This window comes from Odocoileus virginianus, chromosome 3, assembly GCF_023699985.2.
Source record: "Odocoileus virginianus isolate 20LAN1187 ecotype Illinois chromosome 3, Ovbor_1.2, whole genome shotgun sequence".
Taxonomy (NCBI): Eukaryota; Metazoa; Chordata; class Mammalia; order Artiodactyla; family Cervidae; genus Odocoileus; species Odocoileus virginianus.
Window position 1 is genome coordinate 7,807,085 of NC_069676.1, and position 21,643 is coordinate 7,828,727.

At 40.0% G+C, this 21,643-nt stretch overlaps 2 protein-coding genes across 5 annotated transcripts in view; both read right to left on the reverse strand.

Moving 5' to 3' along the window:
- Positions 1 to 901: 901 nt before the first annotated feature.
- Positions 902 to 21,643, reverse strand: part of LOC110121563 (olfactory receptor 7A17-like) — a 42,159-nt gene continuing 21,417 nt past the window's right edge. For 3 of the 4 annotated variants that reach the window (XM_070462795.1, XM_070462801.1, XM_070462804.1), the window contains exons 3-4: positions 19,432 to 19,520; positions 902 to 2,363 (exon numbers count right to left, since the gene is read on the reverse strand). In XM_070462795.1, coding sequence (XP_070318896.1) covers positions 1,414 to 2,346 — 933 coding nt within the window. In that variant the 5' untranslated portion in view covers positions 2,347 to 2,363; positions 19,432 to 19,520 and the 3' untranslated portion in view covers positions 902 to 1,413. The remainder of the gene's footprint in view (positions 2,364 to 19,431; positions 19,521 to 21,643) is intronic. The other variant, XM_070462808.1, reaches the window with a different exon arrangement.
- Positions 7,739 to 8,683, reverse strand: LOC110121562 (olfactory receptor 7A17-like). Its single transcript, XM_020868769.2, has one exon. It carries the CDS (start codon positions 8,678 to 8,680, stop codon positions 7,757 to 7,759), a length of 924 nt encoding a protein of 307 aa, XP_020724428.2. The 5' UTR covers positions 8,681 to 8,683; the 3' UTR covers positions 7,739 to 7,756.

Here is a 21,643-nt window from a genome sequence, read left to right on the forward strand (position 1 = left end):
AGTAAATAAAAGCCCGTATTAAGTAAAAAAATACTAAATCAATTTGAAGATATTCTGCCTCATTAACTGATACAATAAATTTTTTATTTTATAAATATAGATGTCAACTGTCTGCCTGTGATTCTTTTGTGACATTGAGATAGGAAAAGTAATTCACATCAAATTGAGGTCATTCATTTGCACTTTAAATTTTTGTGTCTGTATTTTTATATTTTTATTTTATATTAATTCAAATGTTCATTATTTTCATTTCCACTCTCTCCCAGTTTCTCTCAAGTTTTCTTTCCACGTAAAAGATGTCTGTGTGCATGCACACATGTGTACTATAGTGTTTATTTGACAGAAAAAAAAATGTATACACACAGAAATAAACTTTAGCTCTTAGCTGTTTTCTTTGGAAAAAAGAAATTTCCACACATTTCATTTGTTTCTCAGAGCATACATATGAAGCTTTGTTTAGTATTTCACACCACCTTCATAAAGAAGGAAACAGGCTCAGGGAGCTTAAATTTTCTCACAATTACATAATAAAGCAGGTAAAGCTATGTGCACTGTCAAATTAAACACAAAGAGAAATAGGCTATATGTTCTCAGTTTTGGATAGCTTGTTTATATCATTACATCACACACTTTTTATCTGTTTACTTATTTAGGCTGCACAGGTTCCTCATATGGTGTACAGGCTTTTCTCTAGTTGTGGCATGTGGGCTCTCTACTTGAGATGCATGGGCCTAGTTGCCCTGTGGCATGTGGGATCTTAGTTCCTGGACCAAGGATTGAACTTGCATCCCTTGCACTGGAAGGCAGATTTTTAATCACTGGACCATCAGGGAAGACCCCCAAACTGTACACTTTAAATATACAGTTTATTTGTGTAATTATATTCCAATAACTTAATTAAATGGAAAAGAATCCGATGGTGCATAGCTAACAGTTGAATCTAGAGCCTAGGCAGGTGATTCTCACTTAACATGGGTGAGAGTTGTCTTCTAACTGGGAAGGAAGTCAAATGTCATTTATGGATATAGAAATGCTGAAATTAAATATAAGTAATTCACATGATAAACTCATTTTTTTCCTGTAAATAGAAGATCAGCATAGACACAGAAATAACCATAAACCAATTCAAGACAGAAGAACTTGGCAACCTTACTCAACGTCACTTAGAAACATAATAGAGAGATTTACAGACTACACATTCATGGAGAACACAACAGAAATTGGTACAATTTCCCAGTATATAATTTCATTTGATAATAAAATGTAGAGGCCTTGAATTTTAAAAAAAATGGAAATTTTGGGAAATAAATAGAAGGATCAAGTTCTACTTTAGCAACCTGATCAAGGAATTGGGTTCTGAGGTTTTGAGCCCTAAAATCACAGGCATTTCTTTAGCCCCAGGAAAAGTGGTCCTTATATAGCTGCCGTCCCAGTGATCCTTTTCAGAGCCCTCTTTATGTCTTTGTTTCTCAGACTGTAGATGAAGGGGTTCAGCATGGGTGTGACCACAGTGTACATCACCGAGGCAACAGCACTTGATTGGGAGCTGTGAGTAGCAGCAGAGCTAAGATACACTCCCAGGACTGTACAATAGAATAAGGAGACAACTGAGAGGTGAGAGGCACAGGTGGAAAATGCTTTATACTTCCCCCGAGCTGATGAAATTCCTAGTATAGAGGAAACTATCTTAGAATATGAGTAAAGAATTCCAGCGAGGGTAATGCCACCATACACCCCAGTTGCAAAATACATCAGCATGTCATTAAGAAAAGTGTCAGAACAAGCAAGTTGAACCACTTGATTAACTTCACAGAAAAAGTGGGGGATTTCCAAGTCTGTACAGAAGGGTAGCCGCAACACCATTATGCTTTGTATCAAGGAGTTCAGAGCACTCATGATCCAGGACAGCAGAACCAGCAGTCCACAGACCCGGGGTTTCATGATGACTGTGTACTGGAGTGGGTGGCAGATGGCCACGAAGCGGTCATAGGCCATCACGGTCAAGAGGAACACGTCCAATGTTGCAAAAAGTATGAAAAAATGCATCTGGATGATGCAACCTTCATAGGTTATTACTTTGTTCTGTGTCCTTATATTCTTCAACATCTTTGGGATGGTGGTGGAGATAAAGCAGATGTCTATGAAGGACAGGTTGGAGAGGAAGAAGTACATGGGGGTGTGGAGGTGGGAGTGTGAGCTGACAGCCAGGATGATGAGCAGGTTTCCAAACACAGTGATCAGGTACATGGAGAGGAAAAGTCCAAATATGAGGGGCTGCAGTTCTGGTTCATTTGATAATCCCAGGAGAATAAATTCTGAAATCGGTGTCTCATTCCCGGGTTCCATGAGATGCAAATGACTACCTGGAAACAAAAAATAGCATGACTAATTTTTCAAAAATTGGCATTGCAAACATAGGTGAACTCTAACATTTATATTTTGCATTCAAAAAATATTCATGACTTTGTACAGAAATTTCCCCTTCAAGCCAATCTCCTGTGCCATCTCCGAACAGGAAAGCTTATCTTACAGTCAGCATTTCCCCCCAGTGGTCAGGTGTTCTACATTTGTAATGAGGGATTTTGTCATGCATTTGAGGGGATACAAATTTAAGACCTACCAAGTTCTGGAGAAAGAGGAGAGGGTGCTGAGAGACAATAAGTCCTATAGTTCAATGGTGGAGAAAACATATAAGGAAAAAATTTTAAAACTCATACAAATGATCATATGTTGACAAGTGCTGTGAAGGAAAATAGATCAGACATAAAGGAGAGAGTTGATGAGGGTATTATTTTTTTTTTGCTGGGTGTTCAGATCAGAGACCTCAAGAAAGAGAAAGAAGGAGACATGAGTCTCTCTGGGTAGAAGTGTGTGCTGGTCAGAGGGAACAGCCATGTTTCAAAACAACCAACTCTCTGACTTCCTTCTCTCCCAGTGACTCCCCACTGTGAAACGAGCCACAAATTCCACAGCTTCAAATCCTAGCCTTGACCCTCTGTGAATGAACCACCACTTCACCCTTGTGCTGCCCTCACGCACGTCAATCTCATGAATATTAAACTTGAGTCACAGCTTCACTTGATGCAGGCTCATCACAGGCTCAAGACTCAGAGCTTATATGTACCTCCTTAGAGAACCAACCACTCTATTTAGAAGTTTTACCCCTCCCTATCTCTAAGACATCATCTTCTTTTTCAGATTGCCTAGATCATTTCTTTCATGAATCCTCCCCTTTTTTAAACATTCATACAGAAAACGGAGAATTTCATTTACAGTCATTTAGATATAGGGTTATCATTGTGAAGTTTTAATTAATTCAGCATCTTTTATTCTCTGCAAGACTATAAGTGCTTTGAGGCATATGCCAATATCACACATACTCTTCAACCCCTTAGATTTAGTTTAGTTGTGAGCAGTACCTGAATAAATACATACTGCATGAAGGAATGAAAAAAACATGTTCTCATAGAAATCGCTAACAATGAGAGAACAAAAAGGACCAGGGAAACACTAACATAGCTTTCAAAGACATGCTGGAGGAACGTTTCCCATATTCTGAGATTCACACCTATTAGAGGTTCAGACTATGTAGTCTGTAAGAATAAAACAGCATAGAAAAAATAAAATGCAAAATTAAAATGTCAGAGTGCATCCCATATAGTAAGATTTTTCTGATTCTTTGTTCAGATGCCTGTGTTTGTGTATGCCCATACCCATGCATACATGTGTGTTGGATTCCATGTAAAAGGCATGTCTTAGCTGGGACAGAGTCAAAAAAGTTTCTTATCCACTGCAATAAATGCAAGAAGACATTTATAAGAGAGCAGTCCCTGCCGAGGGAGAAGCAGTATAAATAGAGGCCAAGGCAAGAGCCAGGTTGCAGAAGGACCAGACAGTAGTGTGGGGGCTGAAGAGACCTCAGACTCAAGGGACCACACACTGATTTTATATTCTTCCAGTGCCTCACTACAGTGTCGACATGAGGCCCTTGGTCAATTCTTTATTGCATATTTATTCCTGTGTATTTGTCTACACTTACTTTCATATGGTCCAGTAGTGAAAGAGACTTTCCCTTCTATCACTTTTCTTTCTTTTAAAAACAGATTTTATTTATTTAACTTTGGTTGTGCTGGGTCTACATTGCTGTGCGGACTTTTCTCTAGATGCAATGAGCAGGGGTTACTCTCTAGTTGTGGTGTGGCTTTCTCATTGCTGTGACTTCTCATGGCAGAGTCCAGGCTCTAGGGTGTGTGGGCTTGAGGAGTTGCATCTCCGGGGCTCTAGATCACAGGCTCAGTAGTTGTGGTACACAGGCTTAGTTGCTCCACAGCATGTGGGATCTTCCTGGATCAGGGATTGGACCACATCTCCTACATTGGTGGGCGGATTCTTCACCACTGATCCAGTAGGTAAGCCCCCTATCATTTTTCTTAAGTGGCACTTTTCTTTGTTATTCCCGGGCTTTGATTTTTGTTGTTGCTGTTGTTGCAAACCCTTTGGTCACACTCTACTTCTGTTTCTGAGACTTGTCCCACCGGTGATAAACTCATAATATACTCTACAAAGTCCTATAAATGCCACAGAACCTATCCCTTCCTTCACCTGATTTGTACCTGATGACACTTTGCAATACATGTGTTTATTTTATTCTGAAATATTCCTCCATTAAAATGTTAGATCCAAATCATCAGAGACCTCACCTGCTTTATACACTCTGGTGCCTTCACAGAGGTATGAATAGAATTAGAGGAAATAATAGAGCAAAAAAAAAAAGAAAAAAACAATAACACTCAAATGCCAGTATATGAAACAATGTGCATAGATAATATGTAATAGAGAAGCAAATGATTAATCAACCCCCAAATATAGTCAGCCTCCCAGGTAATGAACCTAATGCAAAATTAAGCCTTTTAGCATAATGTGACTCTGTATACTAAATTCAATTTTTTCAAGTGAATGCTCAATGTGAGAAAATATTCTATGAAATGTGTGTCTTAAGAACTGTAAGCTTCCAAGTAGTAGCTATTCCATTGATCTGGATCTTCCTTGTGAATATAGAACATGCTCAAATATACCCCACCTCAAAAATAAAAAATAAATACAGAAAATGTCTTCACTGCAAACCACTCTTGACCAAATAGTATATTTTCCTACTCTCTTAACCTGCAAATCTCCTTGGAAATGTTCACATTTTACTGACACCACTATACCTGCATTTCTTCTTGAGTCTCCCCTAACTAGGTTTTCATCCCCATCATACAATTATCAACAATTCTTGAATTGCTGAATGCAATAGACACTTCTCTTTTTTACATATTAAATAAAGTTATTATAAATTATTAAGACAACCTTGGCTCTTGACCAGCAGTTTGGGCTTTCAGGTGACCTCAAGTAAATGTTCTTGGGTTTCATCCTCTCTGACTTTCTTCTGCTGGGCTTTCAGACTCACCCAGATAGGAAGTCTGAGAGGAAGGTCTCTGTGTGGAAGTCCGAATTCCTCCTGAAGGGTTGATGGTGAAAACTGAAGCTCTGAATCCAGACGAGAAAGAAGGAAAGAGTGAAGCATGGGTCTCTGAACCAGGCTTAAGAATCCAAATGCAGAACCATCCCCGTTCAGCTCAAGGTGGAGCTGCTCAGACCCTGCAGCAGCGGAGATATTTATAGTTCTGTGTATTTGCTGTATCTGCTCATTATATGTGTTCAGCACATTTTCCACTATTACTTCAATCCTCAAACACATCATTTCCTCAGGGGAACTTGTCTGGACAGAATGGAATTTTTTCAGCCGATTGGTCATTCCCAGGAGACCAGGTTAGAAGCCAAGTGTATCCAATTCTTATTACTACTCCATGAATCCTTCTATATCTCAGAGATCTAACACTGACACTGTTTGCAACCCTGAGTCAAAGTGTCCTCCAAATCTAAGTCTGAGGAACCTGTCTGGACTAGGTCTCTTGGGTTTCAAAATCACTATCTTGTGATGGGAATGCAGCTCCTGATATCTCCAGAAAATTATTATTTCCTCTTAAATAAGGAATAGAGCTGTGTTCCTTTGCTATGAAACCATAGGTAAAATAATCCCTGACTTCAAAATGATTTTGACACATCAATTAGGTGTTTTCTGTTTTAACACAAGTGAAAAGCTAGTGTTCAGTCCTTTAATCATAAAAAACTTGTTAATGATAAGAGATCCACATGGATCTTTTAATGTACCATGGACTGAGCTTAGCATCTTATATCTGTTGTCTCATTTGTTACTTTGCAACAGAACATCTTATGAGGATGTACAATTATGAGCCTTATTCTAAATTTGCAAAATTGTGGTTCAGAAGGGTGAGGTGATTAAACTCATTATCAGGGAAAGGCAAATCAAAACCACAATGAGTTACCATCTCATGCCGGTCAGAATGACTGTTATCCAAAAGTCTACAAACAATAAATGCTGGAGAGGGTGTGGAGAAAAGGGAACCCTCTTACACTGTTGGTGGGAATGAAAATTAGTACAGCCACTATGGAGAACAGTGTGGAGGTTCCTTAAAAAAATGGAAACAGAACTGCCATATGACCCAGCAATCCCATTGCTTGGCACACACACGGAGGAAATCAGAATTCAAAGAGGCATGTGTACCCCAGTATTCATTGCAGCACTGTTTATAATAGCCAGGACATGGAAGCAACCTAGATGCCCATCAGCAGATGAGTGGATAAGAAAGCTGTGGTACATATACACAATAGAATATTACTCAGTTATTAAAAAGAATACATTTGAATCAGTTCTAATGAGGTGGATGAAACTGGAGCCTATTATATAGAGTAAAGTAAGTCAGAAAGAAAAACACCAATACAGTATACTAATGCATATATATGGAATTTAGGAAGATGATAGCAATAATCCTAAATGCGAGACAGCAAAAGAGACACAGATGTATAGAACAGTCTATTGGACTCTGTGGGAGAAGGTGAGGGTGGGATGATCTGAGAGAATAATGTTGAAACATACATATTATCATATGTGAAACAGATCACCAGTCCAGGTTTGATGCATGAGGCAGGGTGCTTGGAGCTGGTGCTCTGGGATGACCCTGAGGGATGGGATGGGAGGGAGGTGGGAGGGAGAGTTAGGATGGGGAACACATGAACACTCATGGTTGATTCATGTCAGTGTATGGCAAGAGCCACTACAATATTGTAAAGTAATTAGCCTCTAATTAAAATAAATTAAATTTAAAAAACCCACAAAGCTATGAAGTGAGTAAGGTGTGTGTGGTGATTAGAACATGAGATATTCCTAGTTCTCTTGCTCTAGGTCAGCGGTTCTCAGTCATTATTCTGTATGAGATAGAAGACAAGGCCTGATAAAGTGAGTTACTTAAATTACATAGTGAAGGTGCCAAGTAGAGCTTATTCAACATGAGTAATACAACTTCTAACTATTCTTTTAGTAAAATAAAAGAAAAAAGTTGAAATGATATATGTCACTTGGAAAGATACTATTCTTAAGAAATTCACACAGGCTCAAGAAATAAAAGGGAATTTGCAAATATTTCTCATATAAGTTTGGAAGAAAATATGTGAAAGCAGGAAAATGAAATAAATGGGAAAGCTTGATAAACTGTGTTATTTACATATAAACAAAAATTGAAGTCAAAAACGTAAAATTAATGAGGTAATAGAAAAGACAAATTATATATTCACAGTCTTATGGAAGAATGGCAATTTCTGGATCCACTTATTTGCCCCAGAAGAGTTTGTCCTTTTATTGCTCAGTGAATCTTTTCAGAGCCTCCTTTATGTCTTTATTCCGTAGACTGTAGATGAAGGGGTTCAGCATCGGGGTGACCACAGTGTACATCACTGAGGCTGTTGCACTTGAGTGTGAGTTGTGGGCATCAGCAGGGTTAAGGTACACTCCTAGGATTGTACAGTAAAATAAGGAGACAACCGAGAGGTGAGATGCACACGTGGAAAATGCTCTGTACTTCCCCTGAGCTGATGAGATTCCTCGTATGGAGGAAACTATCTTAGAGTAGGAGTAAAGTATTCCAACGAAAGGACCGCCACTCAGCAGCCCAGCTGCAACATACACCATCATGTCGTTAAGAAAGGTGTCAGAACAGGCACTTCGGACCACCTGATTGAGTTCACAGAAAAAGTTGGGGATCTCCAGGACTCTACAGAAGGACAGCCGTAACATCATTAAGATTTGTACCAAGGAATTCAGGGCACTCATCATCCATGACACCAGAACCAGCAGTCCACAAAGCCTGGGGTTCATGATGACCGTGTAGTGCAGGGGGTGACAGATGGCCACAAACCGGTCATAGGCCATCACAGTCAGGAGGAAGTCATCCAACCCTGCAAAGAGTAGTAAAAAGTAAATCTGGTTGATGCAGCCTTCATAGGTGATAACTTGGCTCTGTGTCTGGATGTTCCATAGCATCTTTGGGATGGTGGTAGAGATGAAACAGATGTCTACAAAAGACAGGTTGGAGAGGAAGAAGTACATGGGGGTGTGGAGGTGGGAGTCTGAGCTGACAGCCAGGAAGATGAGCAGGTTTCCAAATACAGTGATCAGGTACATGGTGAGGAAAAGTCCAAATATGAGGGGCTGCAGTTCTGGTTCATTTGAAATTCCGAGAAGAAGAAATTCTGAAATATGTGTATCATTCTCTGTTTCCATGTGGTAGAGGGAATAACCTGGAATTAAATCCCCCCAAAAGATATGACCACTTTTCACAAAAATGGGCATTACTGGCATAGTCAAATGATACAATTTATATTTTGCAGTCATGAAATCAATACCTATAATTTTGGTGTGAAATCTTTCCCCCAGGGCATTCCCTGTTCCATCTCTGATTACAAATTCCTGTTCTTTTGCAGCCATTTCCCCAAGAGGTCAGGAGTTGCATACTTTTAATGAGATTTCTGTCAATCCTTTGGGGCTCATAAATTGCATACTTACCATCTTCAAGGCAAGAGGTAGTGTGTGCTGAGAGACAAAAGTTCCTCTAATTGGATGATGGAGAATAATGTTAGCAAATATAAAATCATATAACATGTTAAATGGTGACAGGTAAAATGAAGAAAAAGGGGGCATAACGGAGAGAGGCTGGGGTATTATTCTTTGCTGGGTGTTCAGGTAGGCAGGCAAAGTAGGTAACATTTGAACAGAGATCTCAAGGAAGAGAGGCCTGCCTGGTAGAAGGAATGGCCGGTGCAAAGGCCCTGAAGAAGAAACTTGTTTCAGGTATTCAGGCTCCAAAGAAGCCAGTTTCCAAGGGGAAGATACAAGAAGGAGGGTGGTGAGATAGGGGGCCAGAGGATGTTAAGCAATGAAGTGACCTTCCTGCTGCTCCTCAACCTTAAGGTACAGGGAGTGCCCAATTCACAAGTTGTTCTTTGCACCTTATTCATTTTATTTCCAAGGAATCCTGAGCACAGAAATCAATCCACTTTTTGTCTTCATGTTTGGTTGACATTCTGTCATCTCTATTTTCAGGGGAACATTTTGCTGTACACCAGTGCATGTACTCTTCCTTCGAGGACTCTCACAGCCTACAGCACATACACATGTGCACACATACACACACATGCACACAAGCACACACATGTGCAAACACACACGCACACACACATGTGCACATGCACACACAGCACTGTGGTGGGGCTATTCTTCTCTCCATAACTTTTATTTAATCCCATGTCTTTTTTTCCCCTGCTAGACTGTGAGACCCTTGACACATGCAGCAATGTTACACACATTCACCACCTTTTCCCTACCCTACTCCGACCAGATTTAGTGGGGAACTGTAACTAATTCAATATATACTGCATGGACTTGAAAGAATATGGCCTCACAAAAATTGCTGCTAATAAAAGACAATAAGAGACAGAAAAGATGCAGGGAAATACTAAAATAGGTATGGAGAACAAGCAAGAGGAATGCTTTCATGTTCTCAGATTCAGTCCCATTGGGGGTCTGAACTATGGTTTGCAAAAATTAAATAGAATATAAGATATGAAGCACACCAAAAGTATCAGAGTGTTATCATGACTAGTAAGGATGCACACGGAAGTGTTTGTGACCCTCTTTGCTCAGTCATATGCATGGGTAGGTACCTGTCTGTGTGTGTATATGTGTGTTTGTCTATGTTTGTCTATACAGACAAGCTACTGCGCATGTGCAGTTGTGGAGTCACATCTCAGTCTTTGCAATCAACCCAGGATCGTGATGTAAAAGGCATATCTTACTCTGGGACTTAGTCAAAATGTCTGGAATCCACTGCAGTAAAGGCAAGACAACTTTTAAAAGGGCGGTTCCTGCTAATAAGGGAAAATAAATATGAATAAAGAGCCCAACAGAGGAGCCAGGTTTCAGAGAGAAGAGGCAGCTGTCTGGGTGCTGAAGTCCCTTGGGTTCAAGGGAGCACAGACCACTGGACCTTTATTGCTCCACTTGCTTCATCATGTTATCAGTGTCAGGTCCCTGATCTAATTTTTAATTCTGTACCTACTCCTGTTTATTTACCACACTGGTTTTCATATGGTCCAACAGTGAATGAGGTTGGCTTTTCTTTTATTTTTCCCTGTGGAATTCTTCTTTGTTACTCTTGGGCTGTAAATTTTTATCTCTCTCTTTTTTTCTTTCAGACATATTCAGTAGGGGTCCTTTTTGACACTAGTCCAGGTTCTGTTCCTTATACCTCATGAAAAGTTCTCCCCAGCTCATGCTCTGTAATATACTGCATTTGCCGCAACTATCTGTCTCCATTCTTCAGATGAATTATCCCTGAGGATGTTATGTTATTCATGCATTTATTTTATTGTGTTCTGTTTTCTCTATTATAATATCCAAATGAGCAAGAATCTCCTCTGCTTGGTTCACATTTTGTTTTCATAAATGTGTGCACATACATGGAAAAAATTGAAAATGAGGTGGAAACAAAACTAGGTTAAATATGGCAGTATCAGAACAAAATTAAGTGAAATATAATTAAAGTCTGGCAGGCAAATTCTTTACCACTGTGTCACCTGAAAAGCCACTAATAAAATACTTATAAATAAATTAGTCAACCAACAAACAAACATGTCCAAGTCTTCACTCTGAACTAGTCTCCTGAGATCTCTTGTGACCTCAGGTAAAATTTTTATCTTCCATTCTCTCTGAATCTTACCTGAAGTATCTGTGAGTCCCTAGACCCACCTAGTTAGGTTCTTTGAAAGGAAGTCTTGTGTGGAAGTATGAATTCCTTAAGGATGGTTTATGATGGAGTCTGAAGCTATGTTCTCAGACAAGACAGCATGAGGAACTGAAGTCTCTTTACAGATGCAGGACTCTGAAAGCAATGAGCATGTCTCCTCTACTCCGGGGTGGCAGAAGTGGAAGGACTGCAGCATGGGAGATATTTATGGATGCCTAGATTTGGTCATTAGGGACATTTCCCTCTTGTTACTCCATCCTTAAGCATGTGATTTCACCCAGTGCACTGGTCTAGAGATAAGTTTCTCATAATGATTTTCTGTTCCCAAGAGACCAAGTTAAGTCAGGTGAATCCTGTTTATGCTAATCCTTCTCCATAAAGTCTTCTGCCTTCTAGAGTTCCAACCTTCTACCACTTTATCCCAAGTTTTCCTTTCAACACTGACTTTGGGGTCTTCTGGAAATAAGCCCTATTTTCATATATTTTGGTGACTTGTTTTTCTGGTGTGGGTTCCCAGGGTTGACACATAAAATGTAAGGCACAAACCTATAGTCTTTTAGGAAAAAGTGAAGTTGTTCAGTTGTGTCCGATTCTTCATAACCCCATGGACTGTAGTCTGCCAGGCTCCCCTGTCCATGGGATTTCCCAGGCAAGAATGCTGGAGTGGGTTGCCATTTCTTTCTCCAGGGGATCTTCCCAGTCCAGGGATCAAACCTGGGTCTCCTGCATTGCAGGCAGATTCTTTACCATCTGAACCACCTGGAAAGGATCCCTGTAAATGTGAAATCCTGTGCATTTGTGGGTTACTATGCTGGGGGTGGGGTTTTTGAAGAGACCACTTCTCTGTCTCTCTTGCCATTTTGATGTGGTCCTATTATCCTTTGCTGTGGAGCAGATATTCAGCTGGGGCTTCCCTGATAGCTCAGCTGGTAAAGATAATGCCTGCAATGCAGGAGACATCAGTTTGATTCCAGGGTCAGGAAGATCCCCTAGGAAAGGGATAGGCTACCCAGTCCAGTATTCAAGGGCTTCCCTGGTTGCTCAGATGGTAAAGAATCTGCCTGCAATGCGGGAGACCTCAGTTCAATCCCTGTGTTGAGAAGATCTCCTGGAGGAGGGCATGCAACCCACTCTAGTATTCTTGCCTGGAGAACTCACGTGGACAGAGATGCCTGGCAGGCTACAGTCTATGGGGTCACAAAGAGTTGGGCACAACTGAGTGACTAAGCATAGCACAGCAGCACAGATATTCAGCGGGTTTTCAGAGGAAATTAATCCACATGTAGCTGTAGATTTGGCATGTCCATGGGTTGTGGCGAGTTTAGGATCTTTCTATGTTGCCATCTTGACCTGCCACCCCAACATTTGATATTAGCTCAATAAGACTCATTTTAAGCTTTTGACACCCAAACTATAAAAGCATATATTTGTTTATTTTAAGCAACTTACTTGGCAGTATTTTACAACAGCAGTGTGAATCTAATATAGACATTTATTCAATAAAATTTGTTTGCAAGAATTGATTTTAAACTTCTCAATTTATTCATTAGCTGGCCTTGGGTAAAGGCATTTTATGTGGAAAAATGTACATAGAAAAAAAAAATTAAATCAATTTGAAGATTTTTCCACCTCATTAGCTGATACAGTGAACTCCTCATTACATAATTGTAAATGTTGCCTGACCAGGATGTCTTATGATATTATTGTAGAAAAGGAATCCATTATGCAAGTTGAGGTTACCTATTGGACTTTAAAATTTTGTGTCTATATTTCTACATTCTTCTGCTTCATGATAATTCAAATGTTTAATCTTTTTTTGGGTCTGTACAGTGTACAGCCTCTTTGTTGTGGTGTGCAAACTTCTCTAGTTGCTGTGCATGAACTCGAGAGCAAGCAGTCTCAGTAGTTGTTGCTTGTAGATTTCTCTAATTGCAGCACGTGGGCTCTAGTTGTGGTGCATGGGTTTAGTTGTCCCGTGGTATGTGGGATCTTACTTCCCTGACTAGGGATTGAACCCATGTCCCCTGCATTGGAAGGCAGATTCTTAACCACCTGATCACCAGTGAGCTCCCAAAATGTTCATTGTTTTCATTTCTATTTATCTCAGGTTTCCTTTTAACATAGAGGAATTCACAATTGTGTCCAGGTGTGTACGTGTGTGTGTATGATTGTGTTTATTTGAAGAAAAATGTATACAAGCACACAGATAATCAGATACAACATTTATCCTTCAGTGTTTTCTATGGCCTGAAAAATGAACTTCTACACGTTTCATTTATTCCTCAGAGCATCCACGTGAAGTTTTGTTTAGTATCCCCACAATACCTTCAGAAATATGCAAACTGAGACTCAAGGAACTGAAATTTCTCATAATTATGTAGCAAAGCATTTAAAGATATGCAAACCATCAAATCATACAGAAGTGGAAATATTCAATATGCTCTTTAATTTTTGTATAACTCTTTTAATTTATCAAATTGTACACTCTAAATATGCAGTTTTTTTTTGTGTACAGTTATACTCTGATTATTTAATTAAATTTTGCTAAGGGTAGGATGTAAGCATAGGTAGCTGGTTCTCATTTAGCAAAGGTAGGAGATATGTCATCTAACAGGGAAGAAAGCCAAGTATTATTTATGGAGGTAGGGACAGTGGAACTAAATTAGCATGGTAAACTCATTCTTTTTTGTAAATATATGACTAATCTTCATGGAACTATAGTAAACTGAAGATAAATTGACTCAAGACAGAAAAGCACTACCACCTTACTAACGTCATGGGTGAGCCTTAAAGACACAGTATAGAGACTGACAGCTGACTACACACTCATGAACTACACAAAGAAATCAGTACTACTCCACAGCATAAAACTTCATTGGATAGTAAGGATACTATGGTAACCAAACTGACATAGAATGGCTTGTTATGCAGCAATAGCTAACTGATACAATAATCTAAATGAACAGAAATGAGAGCAATTATAATAATCTACAGCATTTTTATTTTTGGCATATGTTCTTATATTTGAGGAGAACATCCATGGTCATTCCATTACCTAAGCTTATTTCAGGTAACTATAGTAACAAGTGAGTACCTTCTAGGAAAGTAGGAGAGGTGGATGGACATGCCTGCTGGTACAGAAAAACTGGCGAACCTGAATCATATGACTGGGCAGGATGTCAACCTCTCTTGTGGATCATCCTCTGATTATGAGGAAGGAAGAGACTCCTGAGTATGGAGGACATGGGAAATGGATGAATTGATGTTGCTCACTCACCATCTTTGTGTACTTATGACACCTCAAGAAAGAGGAGATATTTCATAAAACAACAGAAAGAGTCTGTTAGTAGGTAGTATTAGAAGTTTTCAAGCACAAATAGGACAATAATAAAGTGACAACATGTAAAATACAGTAACCAACCCTTCACCTCAATGAATAAAACCCCTCACTTGGGGAGAGATCTTATATGCTTTAATAAATAGATGTACAGTGTGAAAAAGAAACATCGTGTATAGTCACCAAATGTGTGACTTGACATTTTGCTTCCTCATGGGTCATCTTGATGCTAAGATCATATCAGTTCAACTTATTCCAATTTGTCTTTCCATGTAGATTTCAAGTGCAAGACACATATTTGATAATCAATTTTTGGCCAGTGACTGTGATAAGCATTTGGACACCAAGGTGAATAATTGAATAAAACCAGGAGAGCAATTATAAAACACAACATGTTTGTAATGTGAGTGCTAGAAACTTAGTTTTTGATTTCTGAGGCATCCACTTCGAAGACAATTATGGCAAATAAGTATATTGCCAGCAGCTATATAACACAGCTACTAGACTTGTATCCAGTGACACCCCCTGCCCCCAACCATGAAGTCTCTTTTAGATCTACCCCCTGGATAAAGAGAACTTGCGAACTTCTTTCCCCTTTGTTCAGTCCCTCAGTTGTGTCCAACTTTGTGACCCCATGGATTGTAGCCCACCAGGCTTCTCTGTCCATGGGATTCTCCAGGCAAGAATACTGAAGTGGGTTGCCATTCCCTTCTCCAGGGGATCTTCCTGACCCAGGGATCAAACCTGGGTCTCCTGCATTGTAAGCGGATTCTTTGCCTTCTAAGCCACCAGGGAAGGGTGGATGAGCTCACTTTAATTGTGTGGAAGAGTTGAATGCAGATAAATGGAAATCCTAGAAAATAAATAGAAGGAGTAAGTCCTACTCTTCAACAATTTGACCAAAGAATTTGGCTCCAAGGCTTTGAACCCTACAGTCATAGGCATTTCTTCAGCCCAAGGACAATTGCCCCTTTTATAAAAGCAGCCATCCCAATGCTTCTTTTCAGAGACCTATTTATATCTTTGTTCCTCAGACTGTAGATGAAGGGATTCAGCATGGATGTGACCACAGTGTACAATACTGAGGCAGCTGTACTTGAGTGTGAGCTGTGTGTAGCAGCAGAGCTAAGGTACGCTCCTAAGGCTATACAGTAAAATAAGGACCACTGAGAGGTGAGATGTACAGGTGGAAAAGGCTTTATACTTCTCCTGAGCAGATGAGATTCCATGTATGGCAGGGACTATCTTAGAGTAAGACTACAGGATATCAGTGAGGGAAACACCATCCAGAATGGCAGCTGCAAAACACATCACTATGTCATTGAGATACACATCAGAACAGGCAAGTCAGATCACCTGATTGAGTTCACAGAAAAAATGGGGGATCTCCAGGATTCTACAGAAGGACAGCCACAACATCAGTAAGGTTAGTAGCAAGGAATTCAGGACACTCATCATCCAGGACACCAGGACCAGAAATCCATAGAGCTGAGGGCTCATGATGATTGTGTTGTTCAGAGGGTGGCAGATGGCCATAAAGCAGTCATAGGCCATCACTGTCAGGAGAAAGATGTCCAACCCTGAAAAGAGCATGAAAAAAACACATCTGGGTGATGCAGCCTTCATAGGCCATAACTTTGCTCTGGTTCTGGATGTTCTACAGCATCTTAAGGATGGTGGTGGAGGTGAAATAGATGTCTACAAAGGACAGGTTGGAGAGGAGGAAATACATGGGGGTGTGGAGGTGGGAGTCTGAGCTGACAGCCAGGATGATGAGCAGGTTTCCAAACACAGTGATTAGATACATGGAGAGGAAATGTCCAAAATAAGAGAGACTGCCATTCTGGTTCTTTTGAAATTCCCAGAAGAAATTCTGAAATTCTTGTAGCATTCCCTGGTTCCATGTGGAAGAGGTGACTGCCAGGAGATGAAAAGTAACATGACCTGTTTCTCAACTATGTGGTTTGTAAGAATAAGATAGAATAGAATAAGAATAGAATAGAATAAGATAGATAGAAGAGAATAAAATAAAACACAAAAGAAAATATCAGAGTGCATCATACACAGTAAGGGTTTTGTTGTTGTTGTTGTTCTCTTTGTTCAGACATGTCTGTATGTGTGTGTTTGCATGTGCATGCAATGTGCATGAATGTGAATTTCTTGCTTGCCTGTGTACATATGTTGGATCACATGTGAAAAGCATGTTGTGCTCTGGGACACAATCTGAAATGTGTTTTATCCATTGCATTAAATGGAAGAATCGTTTTTGAAGAAGATCAGTTTCTGCTGAGGGAAGAGGAATGTGAATAAAGAGTTCAACAGAAGAGGCAAGATGCAGAGAGAACAGGCAACAGTGTGTTCAGACTCAAGGGACCACACACTGACTGCACTTTTCCCCTCCACTTTCTTAATTACTGTATCCACATCAGACCACTGACTCAATTTTTATGAGTGAGTAAGACTGGTCCTTTTCTCACTTTTCTTATGTGGCATCTTTCTTTGTTATTCTTGGCCTTTCAGTTTTGATCTTCTTTTGACAAATCCAGTGGGTCCACACTACCCCTGTTTCAGATTCTCTTCCCACGTGCAAAGACCTCCCCCAAATATGCTCTATAAAGTCCTACATACCACAAAGACCTACCCTTTTGTTCATTTAATTTATATCTGAGGACATTTGGTCACATATGAATTTATTTTACTGTAATCTTTCTCCACTAAAATGTTAGATCTAAATGAACAGGGACTTCATGTTTTATTCACTGTTAATGGGCTTACCAGGTGGCACAGTGATAAAGAATCCGCCTGCCATGCAGGAGATGCAGGTTTGATCCCTCAGTCAAGAAGATCCCCTGGAGTAGGATATGGCAACCTGATCGAGTATTCTTGCCTGGGAAATTCCATGAACACAGGAACCTTGTGGGCTACAGTCCATGGGGTTGCATAGTGTCGGACATGACTGAGAGACTGAACACACTATTTTATGAAGGTGTACATTTATATAAACACAAGGTTTTAGAAAATGGAGTATGTAAGATAAAAAGAGCAACAAGGGCTATAAACACAACTTTACTCAGCAAAATCGAATGAAGTAGTAAGATGAACATATGAAAGAAAAACTGTAAAATAACAATAGTTACATTAATACAAGGTTTAAATATAAATGAGATAGGTAAAAACATTAAAAAAAAAGAATAGGGAAGATAATTTAAAAAATAGTTCAGGAAGCAGTAGGTAAAATTTTAATTTCAACTTATATAAACATAAACAGGGCTCCCCTGGTACCTCAACTGGTAAAGAATCCACCTGCAATGTGGGAGACCTGGGTTCAATCCCTGGTTTGGGAAGATCCCCATGAGAAGGGAACGACTACTCACTCCAGTATTCTGGCCTGGAGAATTCCATGGACTAGACAGTCCATGGGGTCACAAAGAGTCGAAAATGACTGAGTGACTTTCACTTTTTTTTTCTTAAAGCATAAATAGATTCAACCATCCTTATGAAAAAGAATATTTGAGTGCAGAAGCATGTGCTCCACAAGAGGGCAGAAAATGTTATTTAAAAAACTGATCTAGTCACAAAAAGCAATTGTAGTACTAAGTGAAAATGTGAAATAAAATGGAAATTTACATAAAAGATGGTTTCTTATTTCTAGGGATGTTGAAGAACTTGCTGTGTGTGAAAAACAATGAGAGGGAGGACAAAATGTGACCAGCTGATAATTTTGATCACTCACAGTTTTTAAACTCTCACACAACCCAACAAATACATTATATACTGCATACATACAAGATTTAAATAGCAAATATTAATAGGAAGCTTCTTTAAAAAATTGCAATTCTTTGTTTAGAAGAATGCAAACTATCCCCCAACCCCCACCCTGACCCCACTCCGCCTCGCCATGAATATAGAGACTGGAATAGGGAATCCAGATTAGTTGAATTAGTTACAGCTAAGAGCAGTTTGGGTGAAATAGTGCCATGGAAATGGTGGCTGACACACTTGTGTAGGGAAGGGGAAAAACAGGGAGAAAAAAGCTACATATTTCCCTATTTTCAGCAAGAAGAATCAACAAAGTATTAAAAATACATCTCATTCTACTGGTCCTCCGCATGCTGTAGTGCAATTCCTGGCTTTTCCTTTCTGAGCTGGAGATGAAATAAATTATAAAGAAAATGATATAGCAAAACAAAAAAGAATAAAAACCCTTAGACACCAGTATGTAAAGCAAAACATGTGTATACAATTTGCAATAGAGATAGCAAATGGCTAATAAAAACCCCAAATAAATTCAGCCTCTCAGGTAATGAAATAATTGCAAAGATAAACTGTTTAACATATGCCTGTTTGTATGTTAAATGCATTTTTCCCTAATGAATACTCAGTGTGAAAGAAGATTCAGTGATATACGTGTCTCAAGAAGTGTAGTTCAGGTATTAGATACTTCTACTGATCTGGATCTTCCTAATGAATACAGAGCAAGCTTAAATACACCCCATCTTAAGAATTAAAAAAAAAATCACTTCACTGCAAACCTCTCTTGACCAAATAGTTTATTTTCCTACTCCCCTAAACTGCAACTAAACTTCTTGGAAATCTTCCAATTTTAATGATAGCACTAGGCTCCCCATTTTCTCCTAAGTCTCATCCAACTAGATTTTCATTCCCATTACTTAGTTGTCAATAGCAATCCTTGAATTTCTGAATCCAACAGATATTTGTCATTTAAAAATATTTAATAAATTGATTATAAATTAATAAGTCAAACAAGAAGACAAACATGGAGTTTTCTCAGCTCTGGGTCAGCTGTTTGTATTCTCAGGTGACCTCAGGTAAATCTTGGGTTTCATTCTCTACAGCTTTCTCCTCCAGTGTCTAGGGGGCTCTTGGACTCACCGGGATGGAAAGGCAGGTTGGAAGATCTCTGTGTGGGAGTTCAAAATTCCTTCCTGGATGGTTGATGATGGAAGCCGAAGCTCTGTCTCCTAACAAGAAAGAAGGAAGGAGTGATACATTGGTCCCTGAGCCAGACTTAGGAATCCAAATGCAAAAAACATTCCTGCTGCAGCTCAAGGTTCAACATGCTTAGATCTTGCAGCAGTGGAGATATTTATAGCTCTATATATGTTCTGTATCTGCTCATTATACCTCTTTATCATATTTTCCATTATTGCTCCAATGTTGACTACTTCATTTCCTCAGGGGAACTTGTTTGGACAGAATGGATTTTTCTTCCTCCTGCTGATTTGCTGTTCCCAGGAGACCAGGTTAGACGTCAGGTGTATTCAATTCTTGATCAGTTCAGTTCAGTTCAGTCACTCAGTTGTGTCCGACTCTTTGCGACCCCATGAATCGCAGCACGCCAGGCCTCCCTGTCCATCACAAACTCCCAGAGTTTACTCAAACTCATGCCCATCGAGTCAGTGATGCCATCCAGACATCTCATCCTCTGTTGTCCCCTTCTCCTCCTGCCCCCAATCCCTCCCAGCATCAGGGTCTTTTCCAATGAGTCAACACTTCGCATGAGGTGGCCAAATTATTGGAGTTTCAGCTTCAGCATCAGTCCTTCCAATGAACACCCAGGACCTATCTCCTTCAGGATGGACTGGTTGGATCTCCTTGCAGCCCAAGGGACTCTCAAGAGTCTTCTCCAACACCATAGTTCAAAAGCATCAATTTTTCGGCACTCAGCTTTCAATTCTTGTTACTACTCCACTAACTCTCCTATCTCCCAGAGTTCTAACATTGAAAGATTTTACAACCCTCAATATTTCTTCCAAATCTAAGCCTGAGGAATTTGTCTTGACTAGATCCTTTGGATCTCAAAAGCTGTAACATAACTGCCATGCTATGAGAATACAGCACCTGATATATCCAGAAAATTACTATTTCTTCTTCAATAAGGGAGAAAACTGTGTTCTCTTGCTAGAACACCATTGTGGGGAAGGGGGCTTTCCCAGGTGGCTTAGTGGTAACAAATCCACCTGCCAAGCAGGAGATGCAAGTTCTATCCCTGGGTTGAGAAGATTCCCTGTAGAAGGAAATGGCAACCTAGTTCAGTATTCTTGCCTTGGAAATCCCATGGACAGAGGAGCCTGGTGGGTTACAGCCCATGGGACTGCAAAGAGTCAGGCATGACTCAGTAACTAACACTTTCACTTTCACCCAAACATCTACAATGTACAGGGTAGCACAAAATACAAATAATTGTCATGCCACAAAGGCCAATAGTGAAAAGATGAGAAAGGCTATTCTAGGCCATCACTTCTACACATTGTACATAAGAATCCCCTAGGATTCTAGTACTAACTCAGATCCTGATTCAACAGGTCCTGGTTGTCCTGAGGTTCTGAATTTTCAACAAGGTTCTGGGTAAGGTTGACAATGCATGCAAGTCTTGGTCTGTGGATTATTCTTTGATTAACAAGGCTGTGGTCCTGTGTTAGAGTCTGGATTAGGTAGTTGTAGGCTCTTTTGCACCAAAAATTGTCTTGTGTGTAATTTCAAAAGAATGGTTTTCATCATTAAGAGGCTGTAATACATTCTGTGTTTCTTTTATTTAAGGTCCTTTGTTGTTGTTAAGTTGCTAAGTCATGTCTGACTCTTTTGGGACCCTATGGACTGTAACCTGCCAGGCTCCTTTGTCCATGGGGTTCTCCTGGCAAGAATACTGGAGTTGATTGCCATTTCCTTCTCCAGGGCATCCTCCTGGCCCAGAAATGGCACCCACATCTCTTATCTCCTGCATTGCAGGTGGATTCTTTACCACTGAGCCACCTGGGAAAACCCTTATGGTCCTTAAGTAAATAAGTAAGTAAGTGAGTGTTACTTGCTCAGTCATGTCCAACTCTTTGCAACCCCATGGACTGAAGCCTCTCAGGCTCCTCTGTCCATGAGATTCTCCTGGCAAGAATACTGGAGTTGATTGCCATGCCCTCCTCCAGGGACCCTTGTGACTCAGGGATCACACCCACATCTCTTATCTCATGCATTGGCAGGTGGGTTCTTTACTGCTAGCACCATCTGGGAAACCCCTTATGGCCCTTCAGTCAGTTCAGTTGATCAGTAGTATCCTACTCTTTGCGACCCCATGGACTGCAGCACACCA

Excerpts from the sequence above, each read along its gene's own strand:
- LOC110121562 (XM_020868769.2), bottom strand. The coding sequence starts at position 8,680 with ATGGAAACAGAGAATGATACACATATTTCAGAATTTCTTCTTCTCGGA.